This window comes from Cylas formicarius, unplaced genomic scaffold (assembly GCF_029955315.1).
Source record: "Cylas formicarius isolate icCylForm1 unplaced genomic scaffold, icCylForm1.1 PGA_scaffold_2__14_contigs__length_35257938, whole genome shotgun sequence".
NCBI classification, from domain to species: domain Eukaryota; kingdom Metazoa; phylum Arthropoda; class Insecta; order Coleoptera; family Brentidae; genus Cylas; species Cylas formicarius.
In genome coordinates, this window is record NW_026844319.1 from 18,501,106 (window position 1) to 18,526,109 (window position 25,004).

At 33.4% G+C, this 25,004-nt stretch overlaps 2 protein-coding genes across 3 annotated transcripts in view; one reads left to right on the forward strand and one right to left on the reverse strand.

Moving 5' to 3' along the window:
• Positions 1-1,642, forward strand: part of LOC132698637 (glycogen-binding subunit 76A) — a 40,803-nt gene extending 39,161 nt beyond the window's left edge. Inside the window, exon 4 of the mRNA XM_060664831.1 lies at positions 1,205-1,642. Within this exon, the coding sequence (XP_060520814.1) occupies position 1,205 (1 nt within the window). The 3' untranslated portion in view covers positions 1,206-1,642. The remainder of the gene's footprint in view (positions 1-1,204) is intronic.
• Positions 1,643-2,427: 785 nt separating this feature from the next.
• On the reverse strand, positions 2,428-24,629 carry LOC132698055 (heparan sulfate 2-O-sulfotransferase pipe). 2 transcript variants are annotated; one of them, XM_060663904.1, is made up of 8 exons: positions 24,521-24,629; positions 24,330-24,464; positions 4,546-4,685; positions 4,431-4,498; positions 4,094-4,371; positions 3,879-4,035; positions 3,041-3,320; positions 2,428-2,943 (listed from the first exon to the last, which is right to left on the reverse strand). In XM_060663904.1, the coding sequence occupies exons 2-8, from the start codon at positions 24,371-24,373 to the stop codon at positions 2,774-2,776; spliced, it is 1,137 nt and encodes a 378-aa protein (XP_060519887.1). In that variant the 5' UTR covers positions 24,374-24,464; positions 24,521-24,629; the 3' UTR covers positions 2,428-2,773. The 2 variants fall into 2 exon arrangements, with proteins under 2 accessions (XP_060519887.1, XP_060519886.1); XM_060663903.1 differs by having other exon boundaries at positions 24,330-24,533.
• Positions 24,630-25,004: the final 375 nt, after the last annotated feature.

Below are 25,004 nucleotides of genomic sequence, written 5' to 3' on the forward strand. Positions count from 1 at the left end.
CGTTCTCCCCATCCGCTAGTACAAAATTCCTGGGTCAATTTACGATTATCCAGTAATGAATTGCTCTCAGTGGACTATGCAAGCAAGACGGTAGAATGGCAATTTGACGTCCACCGGAACGGAAGAACTTAACTTGCACAATCCAAATTTATTTATGGTATATAAATAAAATAATAGAAATAAAAAAAATTTTCAGTTAGTTAATTATACTAAAATAAATATCATTTTAATGTTAACCTGTAACAGACAACCAAATTTGTATTACTTGTTACCCAATGGTTTTTCTGAATATGTATCTGTTTCTGCGTTATATGGTATTTTACTTGTTTCTGCAGAGCTTGATAGACAGTTTCTTCTCGCTGCAGTTGCTATACCCTTAAGACAACTGCGAAACCGTGCGAGACGTTTAAAAAAATATATAGACAGCGCATTTAAGTAGTTCCGCCTGGTCAGTAATTTTCATCGTTAACTATGCGTTATTGTTGCGCATTGGGGAGAATGTTTGGGTTTAGATGTTGTGCGCGAAAATTGCGGCCCGGCTACAAATATGTAATAATATGTTGAGCTAAAACAAAATGGAAATATTTTCAACCTTTGGGCTTCACCGATCGAAGCAAATGTTAATGGTTGTGTTTTATTCCTGGCAGGCGTTTTGCATATCCGTCTGCTTGGATATAAATTGCTTATTATCACGACATTGCCGAAAATTGAATACATATTATAACAGTGTTAACCAAGAGCGTCTAGGATTATTTGAAAATCCTGCTTAAATTTGCATAATTCGTTTCAAGTGCCAACGAGCACGGATTGTTAAAAATTTTTGTTTTGACTGCATTCCATTTTGTTTTCAAATAAATTTTCTGCTGCCACGCCAGTACACAATACCAAAGAAATTTTCAATTGTAAAAAAAATTTATGACTTATTGATAATTTGACTTTGAATTCTGAAATATCGCTGGCCGACTTTATTGATGTATTTGAATTAGATCCTCATTGCTAAATTAACTTTGGAAAGGAAAGTTTTGCTTATTATTTTATTTATGATTGCTAACGAATATCAAAATTTTTAAACGTATTCTGCCAGTCCGGAGATGCAAGGGTAGCGTGGGATGCGATTGGTAGCTGCAATGCCGTGCAGAAACGGCGCTAGTCTCGGTCTAGATATATAGTTTATGGCTTACTCAGGATATTCGTATTATTTCAGGAACGTCTCGCAGCGTCGAAGCTAGGAATCAAATCGAGCGAAGAGTACATCTGGTAGAGACATGTTTCACGGAACACACAAATAACGCGGTGACCAGAGAACCACAACAGATTCATCGGAATCTGGCAACGATGCGGATATTTAACAGCCTTCCGAGTGCCGAGGAAATTTAACCGACATACTCGCAGCCCAGCAACTCTCTTGTTTGTTAAGTCTTATTTTTGTTTTTATTTGTTACAGAAAGCAATATATATATATTTTACGAGATAGTATTTTTACAAGAAAGAGTTTAAACCATATTTATAATCGATACGAAGTGTTACTACTGTTTAGGAATCTTAAGAGTTTTATCTATTTGTAAATTTTACGTCGCTAGGACTGTATTTTAGGAATCTTCCTTCTGTTTTTATAATAAGTCTATGCTGTCCAGAAATAAATACTCATATTTTGCTGATGTTTTATTTAGTGCAGCTACATAAGAAGTTTATGATTCGAATGTCTTATTACTTTACTCCGCAGTAAAGCATTTCCATTTTAATTTAATATTTTAGAATCCGCACTGACTTTTTAGGGATAAGATAGAAATCACTACCAGTAAAGAAGAGCCCTTGCTTAATATAAGATGTTTTAAGCAATTTTGATCATAAAACCCTAAATCATCAAAAACTGACAGAACAATTAATTTCGCTTGGATTCTAAGAAACAATCAAACAAAGGAACAAAACTAATATATTCCACATATTGAGTATAGGAGACTACTTGTTTTGAATTTAAATACGTATAGGACAATAAAAAAATCCAAAACTTTAACGTTCAAATATTTGATCATCGTAGATATTATTTAGAGTGGCGACGAATTAAAGTTAACTTCCAGTGATTGGGCTTCATTTCTTAGAAAATCATAAATTATGATCGTTTTAAAATGACTTTTAGTTGTGTGTTCACAAATAAATGTATCTTAAAGAAGTGTTATTGCCAAAAATATCTACTATTATACTGCGCCCTCTGCTGCCAGTATTTTGGAGTAACTTTCTAAGCTTTTCTCCATGTTTCATCCATCATGGCATAGATGGTGCTGTCAGTAGAGTAGAATTTAACTGCATGGGCAATTGCGCGTAATTCTTTCGTGTTTGTTAAACCTTAATTAAGGTTACATTGCACGTTTGTAAAATTCCAAAGACACTTGCTCAATTACACTATAAGAATAGCCAAAATTGGTGTTAGATGTTTATTGGTGTAAAGAAAAAGTCCCAAGCACTTACGGTTTTATTGGACCACAATTTCTTTTCGCAAGTATCACAATTGTTTTGATGATTCTACAAAATTACTAAAAATGTTTGTACCTACATGATCGATGAGCGATGACTTATTCCTATACACGTAGCAAATATAAATATCTAAGCGAATCCTACACGTTAACGTTAAATTATCTACAATACCATAATAACGAACACTTAAAAACAAATGTCACATAAACCTTAGGTATTGGCAAAATTGCAAGTCTTGTTTCTTGTGTGTTTTCTCAGAACATAATGAAATAAATAAAAGTGTCACCAAGTTGTTTGCTCGCTAAGACTTGTCCAGCTTTAGTGCCAAGTATTGTTTATGAAGCCTCTGTTTGCAGAATTCGTAGAACTCAATCTCCTTGGTGAAATTGGCTCTTACGATATTCTTGACTTCTTCGCTCACCGGCGGTTTGAAGTTGTTCTTGTTGATCGGCTTGTACCTGCTTATCTCGTCTGAAACAAAGGAAGTTTGTTATAACAACCAGCAACAAAGAGCGTTGCGGGCGATTTGGGACGTCGTAATTTTAATAATAGGCACTTCTATGCTTACTCCAGTAGACATCGGACGCTCCCTCGAAAAACCTGGGTATGTAATGTTCCAGCACTGTCAGAGTGGTATTCATTTCCTCTAAGACGCCCACCACCGCGTAGTTTTCTTCAACAGCTCGTTTCGCCCTTTCCAAAGCACCCTCAGTATTGAACGGAAGGCAGTCTACGTGATGGCCACAGAAAAACATCGACTGACGTCTGTGGTCGCCAATGCCTTCCCTCACCTCGCCTCGTATGTAGCGACACTCTCGATCTCCAGATAGCACGCAATGTTCAAAATCCTAAAATTTAAATTATTGAACTTTTAAATTTTGAGTATACCACAATCGCTTCAATTCTTCAATAGTATGTGACATTTTAAACCTTAACTACAATAAATACACAATAATGATGTTGGGCAGATCTAGTGTAGAAGTTGTGATATATAAAAATTATATTTGCCAAGATTACACATCGATACTGCATACTGAAGCATAATAACTTTACTAAGTTTACTTTCGCTAGGGTGTGTTGAAGTAATCTTATTTTACAGCCATTAAAAAACGTACTAAGTATTATAGCCGATGTTGCAGATTCTCATAGGCTCCACCGTCATTGGTGAACGTATTCATATTAAAATTTATTACACTAGTTACCCAATAGTTCCCAGATCATTTCGTTATGTAAATCGTTACGTAATTAGGCGTGTCGAAGATTCATAGCAACCATTTCCGAAGCTATTTTGTGAATTGGTACAAAATCTAATTAGTTTACCTTCTCTTTACTTTTACCGCATCGCATTAGCGAGAGAATGAACGGTTCATTCGAAGCTCTCAGATATTTTCCTCACTTTAAGTTACCTTTTTCAGCCATTTCGGGTCGGGCAGCGGAATGTCCGGGAACGCTATTTTTCTTTCCACGTAATACCATGGTGCGCGGACGTAGTAATACCACGATATCACCCGCTCCACAGGATCCCTTACCAGGTTAATATAGATCGGTTCGGGCAGGCCAAACCTATAGCGTAAACTGACTTTGGTGGATTTCCCTTTACCCGTTTCTAGTATTTTCTTACGCCGAAACGTTGGTAAAGCAAACGTGCTTGATATAGACAGACGGCGGCTCATAGCTTGAAACTAAACCGGAGAGCGCAGCTTGATCTTCAGGAGCCAATCTTATGGTTTCAACTCTCTGAACTCGGTCCTGGTGAAACCCAAAATCGTTCCTTATGCTGAGCCTTCTGAGTAGTTCCATGAGCGTTTGGGAGCCTACCTTCGGCACCCTATTGAAAAATACTACGTCGTGTTGCGCTTTGCGAGTATTGTTAAGTTGTTGAGGTTGCAACGTTGACATCTGTAAAAAACGTCGTAACTTATTAACTTCGACGGTTTGCATTAAACGGTTTTACGTACTTCTCCGGTACTTTGTAAGAGCTTCATCATGGCTTTCACTCGCGACGATTCAGCTGGTTCACTGCTACCTACGATTTTCAGGTAAAACCACGCTGCGAAGGCGATCTGAACTTACCAGTCAGTTGATTTGAAGGCACGACGTCCTCCGGTTGCAGTCTTACTTCCATTTCTTTTAATTTGGTGTTCAAGTCTCGCGTGTGCAGAAAGAGAAACAGTGTTACGGAGACCGCCATCAAGGCTATGAGCTCGCTTGTTCTGAAAATGAGAGAATATATGCATCAACAAAGCCACAATCAAGAGTGAACAAATTATTCTAAAACTTGTTACAGTCCCCAAATAAATTAAGTGAATGAATTAAGTGAAGTAATAATTGTAAAGCTTTATCTAGGTTGATTTCGCTGATATAATTTCACAGCTTCGATAATGGATCCCCCTTATCGGTTGTTGCCCCCTATTTGATAAAAATTACACCAGACCGTTTCTTCCACCTGTATTCCGTGTTTTCTTCCACTCCCGTTAACCATAGATGCTTCTTTAGTCCGCTTTTTTTTGGGTTAGTAGATCTTCCATCATTGATAGAATTCTTTTTTCTGGTCCTAGCTTGCTTAGCCTTGCCTTTCTTACCTTCATCGACATGAATTTTCATCTGTGTTGCTCACAATTGGTGACATAGTTTATAATATCCTCCAGGGTCTTGTTCTATTTATTTGTTAAGTTAATTTTTATTTATTTATTATTTATTGTATCTGCTCCTAGAAATTTTTGTCCTTTTTAGTGACACATTCTGTTGTATATTCTTAACTTGTTCTCACAGAGACGTATTGCCGATAGAGGTGGGTGTAAACACACGACATTAACATAATTTTGTAATGTGTATGTAAATCATATGTAACACCAACACCGATGAAAATCGATGGCCCACTTCCTTCGAAACGAGAAATTATAGAAAGAAAGCTCGTAAATGTTTAAATCGGACCGCGAAAAACGGGACAAAGCGGCGCTAGTCCGAGAGATAGGCAATAATTTTAACAACGAGCAATTTGACGAGTTCGGAAATCGATTTGCAAGTTCCCCCAGAAGGGAAGTGATTAGGTGAAGATTGTCTGGTAAAAGTGAATTCTATTCTTCTAACATTAGAAAGGTACGGCAAGCGCTAACTATCGGTGTTGAGACTTTGTTTGCATACTTATTAACAGCGGCGTCATCCAGTAAAACGGCTTCTTTTAAATGCAAATTTTTATTGTTTGTGTTTTTGTTTTTCGACTAATCAGTATGTGAGACCGTATGTACGATTCAAATGCTTCTATTGACCTAGTGGAGACGATTTGGCTTACTAACCAAAACCGGAGAGGTTACTACGGAGGCAATACATGAAACTAGGAACTGATGTTATATCGTTATACATCACATTTATTTTCCAATCGAAGTGACACTGACAGTGTATCCGTTACTAGGACAATTAATTAAGTGAATCTGGAAGCCACCCTGATGCCGAAAAGATATTTCGTTCGGTATAAATCGGATTGAAAAAGCTATTTTTGTCAAAGTATAACCTGACGTCTCTGTGGTCCCTACCTATCAACCGAGACCCCTATGAAACAATCATATTTTTGTGTCCCGCAGTTTTTGTCATATTTGTAGCTATTAAGCACGGTGGCACGATTTGGCAAACCAGCAGTATGGCAAATATTATTGCCTGGCTTATCGCTGTAGAAAAATAGCTTCAAAAAATCAAATATTTTAATTTTTTTGGTATTTGTCTCTTGTCTTGTCTCTTTGTCATTTCAATATCACCCTGTATAGTATTTACTTTATAAAAATGATCCATTCTATTTAAAACCATTTCCTTTATAGTTTCGAAAATAGTTTTTTCTAAATTGCATTTTTTCGAATTTTGTTATTATTTTATTATAAAATGGACTATGTCTGTGTTGTAAAGTACTTTTTAGTTATCTGTTAAAATAAGATATTTATGACATAATAATGCAAACTGACTGGACTAGAACTTACGTTACAAGAAAAGCATATCAAACTTTTGAAAGAACCAGCAGACAATGTTAACCCAATGAACTAATATTTTTTGAATCGGAAGATTGAAATATCTAAATTCGAAATTGTTAGTTCCCGAACTGAAAAGCCAAATCTATAAACGGTTATAAAAAAATAAATCCTAAATAAAGAAATAATAAATATTGAAATAAATATAATAAATACAGTTCGGGGCAGAATTTTCGATTGTTTAATAATAATTAACAGCGTATCATAGGAAAATGATCTATTCTCCCGAATTATTGTATAAAACTAGCAACATTTAGTATTAGACATTTCGTAGTATTAAATATATTAGTAAGGCAGGGAAAAATTACCTTTAACCTAAACCAGTCATATTAAAAATATTACTCTGGCCCTTGCGGACTTTAAAATGGTCGAACTCAGTTACATTAAAACTGAAAGAAAACAAACCAAAACTTTTTTAAAAATTTAAACATATTGCTTAACGTAATGAATTATCCCGCAAAAAAAGTAATTTATATTTTCCCAAGAAGTTTTCCAGAGAAAAAAAACCTTTTTATTTATTACACATACCGATGTAATTTTGTATATCGTTGACCTCAATAATACTTCTTAATAATTTTCCATAAAAATTCTTAAAAACATACATATTTATCAAACTCTTGACTGGAACCTTCGGCACTGTACTAAAACTGGAGTTTTAATCTTCTCCTGAAGATGCCAACTTGGTTGGCGAAACGCGCGTCAAGTACGTAAAATTGAGTTTCGGTTTGTGGTAAAACGCGTTATTGTGTGATACATATTTATGTTTGCACAGAAATATTGTTGTGTTTTTGTATTTGAAAGGAAACATATGAAATGCCAAAGCAAGAAAACATTTTTATGTAACTGATTTCGGCTATTCTCTAGAGCGAACATTAGTTTTAATGTTACTGATTTTTGTATTTGTATATTCATAATGCCTTCTAAAAGACAATACTACAATCCCTATTTATGTAAATGATTTCGACTAAACGAGAGTTGAGCTTTAATTATATGTTTCATAAAATTTATTTATTTATTATTTATTGAGACGATTTTTATTGCGCACCTCATCAGTACCCATTCCTTTCGATAGAAAACATTTACGATTACGAATTGTTTGCGGAGGATACTTTTACTTTTGCTACAATTTTAATACACTCGACCTTTGAAGTCTTGAGATTTTTTTTCCAAATGCGCGACTTTCACCGGTTATCATCGCAGCGGGTACACAAAAATCCGCTTCGGTAACGCAATACATCCATTAAAAAGAAAAAAAAAAGGATGGCAATTGTGCCCGTGCAGTGGACAGCTGACTGCTTTCTCTTATTGTTCGCCGGGACTATACCGGAATTGTTATTGAAACGTGATTGGTCATTCGGGTTGGATTCTACAATATAAACAAAACTACGCTCGTTAGATTTAAATTATAAGAAAATACAACAAAAAAAGGGATTGTCTACCGAAATTCCTCAGATCTTAAATATATCAAATATACAGGGTGGATGAGACATAAGATCGAGCATTTAGTTATTTATCTAAGCGATGACGCACAACCGACCTAAGTATATTAGTAGTATAGTAGTATATTATGCAACAAGTGCGGTAAACGGCACTTAAAAAGTTTGCCAAACGTGTTGCATACTATACTCTTTCTACGATTCTTAGTTTTTGGGTACATTTTTGCAAAACACGACGAATACATGACATGACCGTCAGAATTGACAATACGATTGCTCCCAAAGTCGTGGGGTAATATCCTTGAAATATCCGAAGTGGCTCGGATCCGTGGGAAGCGAAATTGACGTGTTAAAATGACACTTTCTGCACTCTAGATCGGTGTAAAATTAGGTGTTTTACAGAAGTAGAGGAAAGTAGAAGTAGTAGAAGAAAAAGTAGCGGTAACCTTGATATTTTAAAAGGGCACGCAATATACAGGATGTTTAAAAAATATACCCGATGCCTGGCGATTTGTCATCCAAAAAAAAAAGAAAAAAGTTTTGTTGATTTGCTTGGAATTTGGCAACTAGATTAAAATTATAAGAACCAGTGCCGTCCCAGGAGGTATTCTGATGAATAATATTGTCAAAAATATGTACGCCACTGACTTTTTGTATTTTGCAAACTACGTATTTACGATTAATTTGTTTTTCTATTTTTTGGATGACGAATCTCCAGTCGAGCGTTGGCGCATATTTTCTGAATCGGCCTCTACATTATTGCATTCGCTGCTCCGTCATCTCTTTCTGACTATTTTTGTATATTATTTCAGTATGCTTGATTTTAGCGGTTCTTACTATTTATTATTTATGTAATTATGTGGTTTAAATAATTATTTTTTCTATAGTATATCATTTTGAAGAGTTTTAAAATGTTTGTTATACTACTGTTGCAATGTTGGATAATATATAGGGTGATTAATAAAAAAAGAGGGGCGGCGACTGTGTCGAGATTGCTCTAACAAAGACCAATTCATTATTATGGGAAATAAGAGTAACTTTGGCTTAGGGACAAGCACAATATCAAATTGAACACTGTCTTATAGTAAAGTTTACAGAATTAAAATATAAGTTGCTGGCCGCTTCCCCTCCACGTGTAGTTTGTAGCAAATGGTTTCCAAAAGTATGATATATTTATAAATTAATAATATGAAGCACTTAAGATTATTTTTATTTTTACATAGTTTAAAATGAAATTTTTTAAACAAATATTTTAAAATAAAAAAAAATGAAATTTTGGTTTTATAATTAAATTTGTTTTATATTATTTTTATGTAAATTTATTTACAACCTTCCGTTACATCAAATTAGTACCGGTTGAATTCGCAAGTACGATATGAAATTTTGGTTTTTTTTGCCAACCTTTAACCTTTCAGTGTTAATTTTAGTTTGACTATATATGCCTTTCTTATTTTTGTTTTCTTCTGCACATACATATATTTATTACATAAATGTACCAGTCGATAAGTAAATTCGGCCGTTTGTTAATTTTCCAGGAGAATCTTGCCATCAGAAGTGAACCTGGTACTTAATTTCAAAGGAGGAATTGAAAATTTCTGATGGCGATTTCGAGCTTCGACTGCGACTTTCTTCTAACGTTATATTAGCGTATCTATGAGTGCCTATAAATCCAAGTACATTTTTCCAAGCGCGAACCCGCAAACAAGGACGAGATTGAATATAGTATATAAATATATCGGTAAGCAATAAAATCAATTGAGAAAGTGGGCTACTGGACTTTCCTTAAAAAGAAAGAGAAAAAAACCCTTAAAATAGTATTACCTAGCCTCATCTAATAGACAACGAAAAAAAAAAGTCCCTCGTTTAATTTACTGCTACAACCTTTCACAATACGTCACAGATATTTTGCTCACTAATTTCGGTCACCGAGTAGAAGATGGCGTTTACCCAAATTCGCTTCCGACGGTCGATCGACGGCACGTTGCCGAGGGCGGCATCTTATATTTTAATTCTGTAAACTTTGCTTATAGTTTTAGAGTACTGCTATATAAAACTTAATATCAATTTCACTCGAATTTCCAGTTACGCAACAGATATTTAAATGCGGAAGAGTGGAAGAATTATCCTTAAAATGAATTATGTAGATGGAAATTTAAGACTATTACAAATGAATGCATTTTACTTACTGCTTTATCTTAAACTTTCAATTGCAGAGAATGGAGATTAATGACAATTCTATCAAATATTACAATTCTTGGATAAATGATACGCAATGAAATGATGTAGGAGTATATACTGTAGAAGAGTGTCTTAAGTCGTAGGTACATATTCACTATGTTATGACAAGTGGTTGTGTCCAGTTAACATTTCGGTTACTTTTTAAACCAAATTAGCAGTTTTTCATTCGAATTTCGAGTAATTTTTCAAATGTGGTATTATCTTCTTTGGAAGTGAAAGATGCCTGAAAAGGTGCTCATGTGTCATAGGAGAAGTTTATATTAAATATAACGAAATAGTATATTATCCAACAAATGCGGTAAACAGCATTTGACTCAGGAATCTATTTGACACAGAGGAGTGAGTGTTTAATAAACGAGTGACTTAAAAAGTTTACCGAACGTGTTGCATACTAGACTTTTTCTACGACCGTTAGTTATTGGGTAGATTTTCGCCAAACAACACGATTACATGCATGACCGTCAGAATTGACAAACGTCACCTTGCGATTGCTGTCGTGTGCGGAAATGTCCGAAGTGGCTCGGATCCGTGGGAAACGAACCTGACGTGGTAAAGTGATGGTTTTCGCACGCTAGATCGCTGTGTAGATGGGAGTAGAAAAACTTTTTTCTGCAACAGAATTCTTCTATACCACCGGAAAACCGTTATGCCATACGTGAAGTTCAAACTTTAAGTTGCAAAGAGTGGAGCATATAATAATTGTATCAAATTTTGTAATTCTTTTTCGATTATTACCCAGAGGATAATAAATCATTAAGAAATCAAACGCGTAGTATTTGATCTTAATCTGAAAAACGTTTGTGCTTTTGTTTGTTCATGTTTCTTTTACAATATTTCGGTATATCTGCACACAGCTTTGAAACAAAGACCAATACCGTATGCATCGTATGTTAAAATGTAACGGCCATTTTCGCACCAATTGCACTATTAATTTAAAACCATGTTGTCGATTGCGGCGCACACCTATCATCCTAATTAAAGTAATTTAATATCGGCCGTTTCGTAACAGTTAATACGGTTCTCTACACTATGGAGTAAGAAGCGGTTTAATTGCGTCCAGTAGAGTGTCCGTCACTCGAATAATTTCGCGAGAGTTACTTAAACCAAATTAAAGCTTTCTCTTCCACGTCTCGCGCGTGTTATCAAACATCAACGTCAAAAATTTTGCTTGTAAAGACGTTTTAGATCGTTTAACCCAATTACACACGCATGTAAGCGTCCGTCGTTGTTTCAGCTTTGAACTACTTACATTCTAATGCTGTGAACGTCTGTCTACTCCACTTTGACCGAATACATCACTCTCGTCAGTGTATTGTATTACCTGCTCGCAGGGGCGTAGTTGTGAATGTGAATATGTTTTATTCATCTTTTGGGACGAGTTTGGGATAAATATGAATAACAATCGATGACATTTTCCAGCAAATTTATAGAAAACAGTTAAAAAATTATTAGTGAGTTGCACCTTCAAGTAAGTTGTGAGATTCTGAAATTTGTGTGATATTGCGAACCAGATAAAAGATATCTGCCTGTGCTCGGTGCGTCCAGAATAATCTTAGCTCTTGATGTATCTATGTATATGTAAGACATGACTTCTCGGAGGAAATTTATACTAACTGCAGAATTATGTGGCCTTGCAATGTCTGAAAATGTGTATTTTCCAGTTGCCGAAGGTAGGGCAAACCGATAGGTTGCATTATTAATGTAGGATTGCAAAGAACTAGTTTCCATAGCATATTATGCAATAAGTGCGGTAAACGGCATTTGACTCACAAGTTTAATAACGAGTGACTTAAAAAGTTTACTGTACGTGTTGCATATTATACCTTTTCTCCGACCGTTAGTTATTGGGTACATTTTCGCCAAACAACACGAATACATGACATGACCGTCAGAATTGACAAACGTCAAAATTCAAGGCGTGGAAAATATCTCCGGAAACATCCGATTGCTTCCAAACCCGAGCGGAAAACTCCTGAAAATGTCCGAAGTGGCTCGGATCCGTGGGAAACGAAACTGACGTGGTAAAGTCACGGTTCCCGCACACTAGATCGGTTTGGGTTTGTAATTAGGTATTTTACAGACGGGAATAGAAAAAATTATTTACCCCAGATCATAGTACAGTATCGCGAGCAAGTTGGTGCCTTTCTCGCCGACCATTGTGAGCACAAAATCCTTAGCACCATGCCACACGTTTATTATTTATTGATTAATAGCAATATCAACAGACGTTTACGATTGTCGCGTACAAGCTCCAATTCTACGATAAGTAAATGTTATAAACATCTGTCGAGTCGTAGCTGTACTGGATTCATGTCCGCTAGTATAAAATGGTCTTATTCTTAGACACAGTTCTTCGCGATCAATGGCTCTTCCTAATGCCTCACTCCTGCTTAAATCGAGTTTATGTTCTAGCCTTTCGTAGACCTGCTATCCTAATTCGTTCAAACCACTGTATAGCAAATAATATCGAATTCATAAAAACAAAAAAAAATTCTGTTTATTCTTTATGAAAAGACTTCATGCAGTCATTCAGCTGACAAAAAACATAGTGCACTTATTATTAAACACTCAATCCGCTGCGCTCGGCACGTGTGAAATAAACTCGTGAGTCAAATGCCGTTTACTGCACTTGTTGCATAATATACTATCAGCACTCTCAGAACAAATGTTTGCCCTTTTGCCACTTTCTATCAGCGCCTGATCCATACGAAAATGAATCCCATGAAGGTATTATTTTGGGACATAGATAATGCAGAACGGTAAACAAAATGTTCTTCGCGATATTAACCAGAGGCCACTAATTGCTTTTTACTACGCTTCATTACTTTTACTACTCTTCTGAATGATTACCAAAGAATACAACAAAATAGGCTGCTTAGGTTCATTTTTAAACTCTTCCTGAGACAATCGTGCATACTCTCTTAATCACACATAAAAATAAAGATTTGCATAAGAAACACATCAACGTCCAGAACAGTGAATGTGATCAAAACTTACTCGTTTGTTTTGTGCAAGATTCTTAAATTACGCAGAACCATATTATCATAATTTGCTTCCTCCAAGTCTAAAAAATTTATCAACAAAGCAATTTAAAAAACAGGTCAAGGGGCTCCTGTCGGCTGATGCTTTCTACAACCTGAAAGAATTTTAAATTCAAAATTCTTTCTATTCAAAATGAACGTTTCTGTTTTTCACACTAAAGTTGTTGTTTGTTATACATTTTCTTGTAATACTTGTCTTATGCATTTTTTAAAGTACATTGTTTTATTATATAAATAAGTTGTAATTTGTTATGCGTAAATTATCTATCAATTGGGAACGCCGGTGGTCACTGGATGCCAAGTCTGGAGAAACGCATTAATGCTGACGAATTTCGAAGCTTTTATAGGTAAGAGCGTTGCCTTGGTGAGACGGCATACGACGTCGGAAAGCTTTCCTCTCTTTTTTTCATATAATCACACAGTTTTGAAATGAAAATTAAATTAAATTATAGTGTGATATAATGTGAATGATATAATATGATAATCTTTCAACTTTCAATTGTGTGTTCTACCGTTTTCTCTATATTCCATGATCCGGCCTTTCGACTCAGAATCATGGAGGTGATGTCCGCAATTCAGATCTTGCTTGACCTGTGCAATTCGCTTTTGCTTTGGCTTTAGCCTCCTATTTTCAGACCTTTTAAGAGAACTCACAAATCTCAGCTATAATTTGCACACTTGCCCGTTTATGCAATGTTTCTTTGCTGATAGCAGCGACGGTGATCAGCAACTTATTCTCTCTTCCGAGTTCAACACCCTTGAAAAATCTTTCTTGCAGAGACAAGTTGATAAATTATTTTCTTATTAATATTGATGACTTCTATTAAAATCGATTCTGCCAGGATAATAATGTCATTGCTTTGTTATCTATTAATAATTGTAAAATTGAGTTCCATTTTCAAATTGTATGAGCCGTTAGAATAAAGTTTTCGATATTTGGTTTTAATTTAATACTTTACAAGTTGATCGATAAACTTTGTTTAAGTAGAGGTTATATTTGAAGTTAGTACATGCGCACACTCGGGTAAGTTGGAAAAAACATAAAAGCCTAGATGGACGTAAAATAAATTTCGTCTTAAATTTTAGAACACCTACAAGTGCATACGAGACTGTGTGCACCCAATTTCAGTCATCTGCAGGCTTGCAGAGAATAAAAAACCAGTTTTCTCGCCTGTATTTCACTCGGCTAAAGTCAGCGGCGTTTTACTAATCTCGATGTATGGAGAAAATTCAATCTTGCTCCGCTTAACCGTAATACTGTTTTTTTATGCACTTAACCCGTTCCTATCATAATGAATTAAAACTTTCTATACCGTTTTCTACGGTCATTTTCTCGGCAATCACTCGAGGGTACTGATTATTTTCGTTGCTCTGTTGCTAATCGCATCAATTTGTTTCGATGCCGTCTGATAAGGATAAAAAAAATCTCTCTTTTTAAAGGTAAATGAATAAGAACTATCTTGAGATTTTCCGGGAACATAATTTTGTTTTCTTATTCTAAAGAGCAGTAGACAGAATGTAATTCTACGTGTATTTTCTGTATGCTTTTTATCACATAAAAATTGCTGTTAAAATAAAAAATATATATTAATTGCTATTCAATTCTGGGGGATTTTTGTTTTTAACTTTTGGTTAATATTTGACACTTCGTAGTTTTAATTAGATACTTTATGCAAAAATGTATTTACCACATACAATAACTAGGTGTATACGGAAGATACTCATAATCATCAATTATTTATCAATTAAATAAAAAACCAAATATTATATCATTTACATATTTGTGTTTTCTGGAACGACAGCACTCTTAACAGTTTTGATGATTATCATACGTTAAGGAAGAATATTACTGGCAAAGGCCAGTCGACTCCAAAAAGTCAAGAAAGTTATCAAAGCCGCTATATATGCTCCATATATTTACATGCATCAAATTAATATCACCGACACTATTCAAGTATTCAGCCTGAGTGGGTTATCACATTCAATAGTTTTGCGAGCCTTATCTAGGATATTATTAAAATCTATGAATTTTTATATTAATTTTTTAAAGCGGCACTTTTGTCGGATTTTATTTTAAAGGTCATCTTCTGAGCATACTCTTATAGAAATGTCATGCTCATTTTTCCGCAAGTATTCTTTTTAACTTCACGTGCCTTCTTGAATAAGGCACGTTTATTTATTGGTTGACCTTCATTTCTATCACTTCCTTTTAATCCGCATTTCTTTACTGTGACGAATTTCAATTGCTTTACTCTGGTTAGCATTTTTTTAACATTAAAGTCATCGAATTTTACTAGTATAGCTTCATCCTCGTTTTTATTTAGACGATAGCATTCCCTGATTCACCATCATTAACAGATACTTGTATGGTTTTTGCTATTTGATTAACAATCGCCTTTGGTTCCGAGTTCTCCTGATTCAGTACAACTACTATTTACTTTTCCTTTGAGCTCAAGTTCATCAATTTTGTTTTCTAGCGCTCGTAGTCTTCGCTTAAAGGAAGAGTTCTCGCTTCTCAACATTTGAGTCAAATTTGTTCGATGTCTCCAAAGTCGTCATTTTCTACTCAATGGCTTCCTTAAATGGATACACATACTGATAATCTAATGAGGGTTTTAATTTCTTTTCTTCCATTTTTATAGGTTTATAGGGCTTTTTCACTCTGGTTTGTAACTTTTGCATAAATAGCATAGCTTCTATGAAAACTAGAGTTACAATTTTCACAGTTAAGCGAAATTACAGTGCTTACAAGAGCGTTCTGTCTAGAAGGAGGCACAATAATAATATATATTTTTTCTAATAAACCATTGCAGTAGGTGCTAATTTTTTCTCTTATTATAAATGTCCACGGTGTTTTATCGAATTTCGATTTAGAAACTGCTTTAGTCCTATGGCCATGTAACCACCCCACATCTGTATAGTATCATGGTATTCTTTGTGTTTCATCACTGCAACCACCACCACTATGAGAAAAGGGTAGCTTGAGACAACTTAAAAGAAGAATGATGTCCAGCACTTTGGGCTACGAGATTTTAAATTTATTTGATTAATTAATTACTTATTATGAGATAATTTTATTCTTAATTGAAATTATACATTGAAACGAAAAAAAAAACTGGCATTGATTGAATGATCGAGCCAACAACTGCAATTGGAGGTGCAAATTCAGAACGACAATAGAGAGTTCATCGAACTCTGCTGTAGTTACTTCTTGCTGTGTCTCTATGCGATCTGAAAGTTACTACTACTCCCACTAGCTACACTACCACTCGTACCACTTTAAAATAGAAAAAAATCCATCTATGGTGGCAAACGTAATTTTGCTAATGGTAGTAATGGTCGACCTGTGCAGTAAAAATGCGGAAGTCCAGGCAACTCAAGCGCGAGCCGTCTAGTAGCGTGAAAATTGCTAACGATGCATCCCATTCATTTAGCGACAATACAAATGCATCAACCTACAAACGTAGCTGCGCATAATACATTATGTAGTTAACACACTAATCTGGTTGTCATGGGTGTCGTGGGTTGTGCCATCAGGCGGCAGAAATAGTAATTTTTTTATAAAATGGTTGGTTGAATGGGATAAGTGGTGGTGACGATAACTGTTCTTAATAGCTCGAAGATTGTTTTTTCCTAACTGTAACTTTCATAATAAGCTTTAAGAGGTGTAAATGTATTTCTAGTCTAGATATTTATTCGCCAACGGATTATATATACATCTGTATATATAATCTGTGATTATATTGGATACAAGGTGTTGTTTAATTAGAGTCCATATTTCAAAGAGTGATTTATGGTAGTCTTTTAAGGTAAAAAGTTACCACAAACTTCTGGTCTCACGTGGGTTTTGTAAATACAAATTTCAAAGTTTTATTTTTTTTTCTGCATAATTTCGTTAATAATGCCCATGTTGTTTGGCATGAGCAATTTAAATATGTTTTTAATTCAGCCTTTGATTGTAGAATACCTCTTCTCACGTTCAAAGGCTCATGACTTGTTGTACTTTACACTTTACAACTATTTTGGTTTGATACTACTCAATTGTACCGGGTGCAATTTATTACCAAATAGTGCATGAGAAATTTTTGTTTTTAGATAGTTTGGAATACGGAATTTTTACCAAATTTCGTTTTTTTTCGGTTTGTTCCATTTTGATTTATCTGATAAGATGAAGTGGTGGGGAACGTTCTGTTTTTATTTAAATGTTAATTACTCCGGATTGAACTGGAGAATCTCTCTGTGTCTCGTTTACAACCACCTTGTATTCTACTTTCTAAAAGGTAATCATATGTATTTGACATTAGATGTTAGGGGGCGTTGCCTTGCAACTTAGCAAACATTGCCCATTCTCATGTGGGTAATTTTAGATATCAAATCTTTTTTTCAGGATATTAGCAAAAATAGTCCAATTTAAGAAATCATGTGAAAGAAATGATTAATTTTCGATGATGTTGATAATAATATCTTGCTAGATGAGATAATAAGCAATAATTAAGATGGCAGAACAGGTAGGAGCTTGAGAAAAGTTTGAAGTAATCGTTTCAAGAGAGCGGTTCCCTTCTCTGCTTATGCCTAAAGGAGCTCCTGTGACGGTTTATTAGTTTGGTGTTGCGTCCTGTCAACCTTTGAACGAATTACGGCATTGCTAAAAAAATTAAAATGTATTTTCTTCAGTATATAAAGAAATATTAAAGCAATAAAAAATTATGATTTCAACTTGACTACTTGGTAAGTTGATTTTTTCTCATATTTTCGGAAAATTGTCACAATGAAGAGGTTTACTAACATCCTGTTTAAATAATAATTTAGTTGAGAACTTAATTCTTCGCAATAATTATTAATATTAATAATATATTATATATATATATATATATTAATTAATATAAAAGCTGCACCTTTGGTTGAATTTTTAAACATATGTTTATCGTCACTATTAGCTAGACTTTTTTTTAAATTTTAAAGTTATGAGACAGCGTGTAATGTAAAATGAATAATTTTCTTGTTTGTAAAGCAGAATATAGATTAAGAAACACCGTATTAAACGAGAGCTAGTCGTTTGATTCCGATTAACTGTATTTTAGCAGATAGAGCAAAAATATCTTTTTTAATTCTTTTCCTAAATAAAATTTTCTAAAAATGTCTTTCACTTATTCGCCACCCTTTGGTGATATGTTTTTTAAGCAGATCATACGACCAATACTTCTCGAGATACAACCGAGAACGATTCTTAGTGCAACATCTGATACATGACAATTGTATTATGTTTGTATTTTTTACATCCTGCATGTTATTGTTTGATGTTTCCTTCCCTATTAGAATTGTTCATTTGTTTTTTTTTGCTAGCGACTTTTAATAATTCTATTCATTGAGGAATTATTATATTATATTATATGTTTACCAAAAATATCATACAAAGTCTTATAGAAAGTCATGAGAAAAAAAATAGAGAAAAGATTTGTACATAACGCCCCCTACAAATGATTAAGGAAATTCCAATTATAAATTTTGGCTAGAAAATCAACATTATTTAAGAGGTAATGCAGGAAAAACAAAATAAAAATTTGATATCCTGTATATTGGAAGTGAAGCAATTTAAACCACACGTTTATAGTGACTATTTACATTAAAAATACTTGAGAAATCACGCTGAGTAATATTGTATTCTTTTTAAATAACACCTTGTATATTAATACATGTATCCTATATATAGATGTAAATATCACTTTACTAAAAAGCGTCTTAAAGGATCTTGACATGATATAAAATGTTATGTAACTCAAGTCAATTCGTATTAAATAAACTAATTAGAATTTACCTTATATGAGAGAAAATTATAATAATTTGATTGTTAAAAGGAAATGACATAAAAGCGAATTTGGATATTTGGAATAACTAATATCGCAACTGACTAGTAACTTGGGTATTGCAGTAGATTGAATAGATGAAAATTTTATGTGTGGTCGACCAATGACCCCATTTTTGCTTATTTCCACAAAGCCATATAAACATTACCGCTATATTCACGTCATTGCCGTTTTACCTTCATGTGTATTAGCTACATCCCATCATTATAAAAAAATAGAATCATACAAAAGGGTACCCGCTTATCATATACCTGCTTTTATACGATTGCTGAAGCGTTTAAGGTCGCAAAGGCCATCAGTATTTTTAACAGATTTGGAGTCAATAATTGCTTATAATGACTACGAGTTTTTTTTTATTAAACTGGGACATACATGTCACGGTGTGTAGTTAAATTTTCAATTCGAGGTCATTAATTCCCCGTCATCTATTCAAAAAGAAAGGTGTCCTCACTCCTCTAACCGTCAACAAACTAGATTCTACCTTGCTTCAAAAGTCTTAGGAAAATTTATTCATATTTGAAATATTAATATTTTTTTCTGCATTAGTAAGTGAAGTGTATGTTTTTTGAATGATTGTACCATGCAGCTGTAATTTCTCATTCATGTTACAGTTTGTTGTATTTTAGAATACAGGATAGTGGTTAAAAAATTTAAATTTAGCAATAAAACTAATCAAAGCCCAGAAAAATTCTGCAATATGAAGGAATGTACTTAATAGAATAAAATCGAACCTGGTTGGAAAGTTTTCCTGAAAATTAATGCATTTAATGCAATTTATTGAGAAAGTTCATTCCACGAACAGTATTGAAAGTGTTCTATGATACCGTGGTCGCATTAGTTATTACATAATGGCGGAAGTGAAATATTTTGCTGAATTTTGTCTGACACGTTAATTGAGCACTACATAGGAAAGGAAAATTGGACGAAAGCGCTAATTTTACAAGAATGATTTATTTGGTTTACAGGTGTACGAAATCACTGGCATAAAATCACTATTGTCAGGGTGCATGTCTATAGTTCCCGCGTAGTTGAATTTTGAATATTGTTTATATTCGGTTACTAATTGATGAATTTTTTGTAATCGTCCGATAAGGTCTGTGATTGGTAAAATTAACCTAATCTGTTACGGCTGATCTATTCCTGAATCTAAATTATTAATAAAATTACGATTGACATTTACTTTAACAGTTCATCTCTTATGGCCTTATTTTTTTTGCTAGACTGTTTTATTGAGAAGGCAGCCTCTAAAGAAACTTGTACCTTTTTAGAAAACAAATTATTCGTATTAACGTAGTAACTTTGTCAATATAAAATATTCCATAGAATTGAAACATTCTGGTCGATGATTGCCATATTCAGATGCTAAAGTGGAAACCGAACAAATATTCGTTGCATACAGGATGTTAGTTAATTTAAGCAAATTAGTTGTTTTTTAAAATACATGAAATTAAAAAGTATTCGTTTTCTTTATATATATCTTAAAGATTCTCGATTTTATAAAAAATTGCCACTGTTGTTAATTGTCACTAACCAGTTAAATTATCCCCAATTTCACAATGATTAAGAATCTTAACTGATTTTAAAAATGACTTGAAAAGTTCCATATTTTATCTTTCATTTTAGCTTCAGCTTCAGCTTATGTTAGTATAAACATTACCTATCAATTCACGTCATTATTATGCTTGCATTTGGCTGGGCAATGCGGCCTATAACGAACTGACACCCTTAGTTTACCAAACACTAGTAATAAATTGAAACACAATACTTTTTATGCATCAAATTTAACCTAATGTTCTAGATCTTGCCGTAACGGGACCTTAACCGAGACCATCGACTTATTTCTCATCCGGCAAATTTCTCATTGAAGCTTAAGCGTAGTGTGAAGATCAAGAGTCAGCGGCGTCGAATAAATTGAGACCTTCAAGGTTACGACGGAAATTATTTGTTACATAATGTTTATAGAAAGTGCTACGTTTATTTCAATCTGCTGGCAATTTGAACGAAAATAACGCGAATCCGATTTCCAAAATTATTAGCTAGGTAAATTTCGTTGACTATCAACAGTTGCTCAAAATCAAAATTGATTTTGGTGCGATTTCTCGATTCCTTTCTACTATCTCACCCTTTAGTTTAATGGAAACTGAAATAGAACATTTCACGGGTCGTGCCAGTTTTGAATCATTCGCACTTTAATCTAGTAAAGACGAATGTTTGTATTTGAAAATGTCTGAGTAAGAGAGAGATGCTTTGAATTTTGTCAAAAATATATGCCTTCAACCTATATCAACAAAATATTATTCAAAACTAACCGAAACTAACAAAAATGAAGCAAAACTTATTGCTTACGAAAAAATTATTATTTTTAACTGGGGACGAGACGTTCTGACTGATTTTAAGTTGCTTCTCCCTGTAATTCTATTAACTTTTTTGTTTGGCAATATAACATTCACAAAATAATCACTTAATGCAGCATGGTAGTTTGGGTTAGTTAGTAGTTACCTAACTAAAAAATATGTTTAAATATGGAGAAAAGAAAAATACATTAAGCCACTTACTATCTAACTCGTAAAGACATTATTTATAAGAAATAAATTGTTTAACGACAAATACCATCAGACAAAACTATCAAATGTCAAAAATCTTTCGTGTGTTACTGGTGGCATATCACTGGTATTTTATAGTTCCAAATGTATTAACCAATTAAATGCCACTATTTATGCAAGCCGGACCTCAAAAGTTTGCTTCGAAATATTTTTCTTCTCCTTCCTTTTCTGTTTTGGTTGTTATTTCAAACTAATGCATTAATACAACAAGTTTGATTAATGCAACTTTAGTCACTAACTTCAATTGGCACGAGTCAATAAACGACCTACTGAAGAAGTTGATCAACGTGTTGTTGGCATACTATACTTTTACTACGACTATCGCCCATATGAAAACATCCGATCACCCCCAAACCGTGTTAATCAATGCATTATAATACTTTAGAAAAAGACAAATCAATCATTGCCATGGTTGCAGAATTGTTATTTGTATCGTGCATTATGTCTTTACTTGCTCATTGTGGCTACGTGGAATGATCAGAACCTGTAATGGAACACCAAAAACAAATAAAAAAAGTTGTAACCAAAAAACGCGACGCTAATGCGGCGACGGGAAAGAAAGTCCGATCAGGGTCACACTGATTGTGGAATATGCAATCTCGGACAAATATTTTGCTTTCGGGAAAAGACTCTATTCTTAGAACTCGAAAAGAAATTCAGCAAATTTACGATTTACAAGAATAATATGCACATTTATTTATAAACCTGAACGATATGTATACACATCCATCAATACGTAAACATAAAGGTCATAGAGGTTTTTTTTAACAAATTGGGCTGAAAGTTATTGCTTTCAATCGCAAAACTGAAAATGAACATTTTTGAATTGTTTTTTACTAATTTGTGTTTGGACCATCTGTCTTACTTTTTTTCCATTTGGGCTTTCAGAAAAATTTCAATACTTAGGTCCTCAAAGTGACAGTTCTTGATTAACGATAATTAATGAAAACCTCCAAGTTTCACTACTCTGTAGCAATAACGTTCACTTAATTCGAAACCACCTGTATATTTCCGTTAGAACAGTGAAATCCGTTATCGTCCTTCACAAAACATTATTAAATTGGGCTAATTCATTGTTTACCGAAAGCTAGGCTAGAGTAAGCACCGATCTGATTCGACAATTGTGAGAATTTTATGACGAGAATCGTTGGGATGTAGCGTAATGTAAAAGTTATTAAAAAAAGTAATATAGATATATAAATTGTTATTCTATATTTAACTCGTATTTAAGTAGGAAAATGTTAAATTGAACTGCAAAATAAAAGAAAGTAAAAAAAACTTTAAAAATATCAATTGCGCATTATTATTGTAATTTTATATCTTCGATTTGCATATATTTTTAAATCAATTAAGGATTTACTAAAAACAAATCATGGGAAAAGTAAAACAACCAAAACTATTAAAAACCAATCTGAGCTACTACATAATTATTAATAACGCTAAAATAATATTAATAATTTGCATAGAATCCTTAAAATTTTGTCTAGCAGAAGTATTTTTGAAGAATTTTGGTGAATTCGATAGCTGCATAGGCAACGAACTTTATACAGACATATTAACAAGGGCGGCCCTGTAGCTATTTTATACAAAATAACTAAATCTGAATATAATCTGAAGAAAATTGTTATAATATCAACGAATTTATTTATCCGGGAGTTTGCCTGGTCGTGAATTTAATGTATATTGTAAGTATATTCACTTAAAAATCGGTGATTTTTGGACAAGTTTCTGTAATATTTAATAACTGATTACTAGTCGGTTTATTATGGATGTTTTGCGTATAATGTACGATTAACAAGCATATTATTAATGTTAAATATGGATATAATTATCTTTCGCATCACTGGAACAATATGCATATTTTTTAAGAAAAAAGTTTTAGTAATTACAGGGCGGTAAGTGTGCAGATTTAAGGTAAAAAGTTACTATAAACATGTAGTCTAAAATTCTTTGCCGAGATACAGGATGTAAAAATTTTATTGTTATTTATTAAATTTAATTTTTTGACACTAAAAATTTGATTTTGTTCTTAAACTTGTTCTTACCTGTGGGTGGGCATACCTACATGTTTTTTTAAGTTTTTAATCGCTTATGACTTTTTTGTACGACTCTGTACCATATTTTTGGTAAGAGAAATGAATTCCACAATCATGTTTACTTGAAAAATTCCTCTTGGTTGAAGTCGTTAGAAGCAAAACAGTTTTCTAAATGTTTTGGTATGAAATAATGGGTGTGCAAAAAATTCTGTTAATGCAAAGAGATCAAGAAATTTTATTTAAAATATATTGCCTACTAATCGACTGTAAGTTAAAATTGTATTAAGTTTGTAATTTTTACATGACAAGACAAACAAAGAAACAATTTGTAAAATGTACTCACTAGTCTGCCGGATTTTTTTGCTAATTATAATTATTGTTTCATTATCTAAAACAGCATGTATCGATTACTTGGAACAAAAATATTTCAAAAACCGCTCCAAAGAAATATAATAGTATTTTTTGTATAAAAATTGAATGATTGAGAAATCATCTTTTTTTAAATAATACCTTACACACACCTGACAAAATAAATTGTAATATTGGAATTCGGAGACAGAAATTGGCGTCAAACCAAACACCGAGACGATAAAAATTAAAAGCAAAACTAAACCGGGAAATACCTTTTGGGCAAATTGAATCTTCTGTATTTATAGGACCACTCCATTTCGAACAGCTCTCCTAATGAAAATCAGTGGAACAAGTTCGTAAATACTTATCACCGAATCATGGCGGACTTCTTCATTTTTCTGCTACGGCTAAAGTGTAAACATTACTTTTAATTTTTAACTATACCGACGACGCCTGCCAGTACCGAATCACTTATTGCGCGGCCCAAGTACTGACGGCCTGGCGTTTTCCGCAGCTAACGTCCAATCTTTCGCTTCACCTCCTGCTTCCGCGATTGGCCTACTCTTCATTCGGTCCGATCATCATTTGTTTGGTGAAATGGGCATAATATGACACTGACGCTGTTGCCACATTGCCCAACATTTCCTTTTCGAATCGTTAGACCGCAATGTACAGGGTGTTTTATTATCTTAGTTGCCGATGGGGTAGAATAAAAACTACATCTACTATATATATATATATATATATATATATATATATATATATATATATATATATATATATATATATATATATATATATATATATATATATATATATATATATATATATATATATATACATATATATATATATATATATATATATATATATATATATATATATATATATATATATATATATATATATATATATATATATATATATATATATATATATACATATTT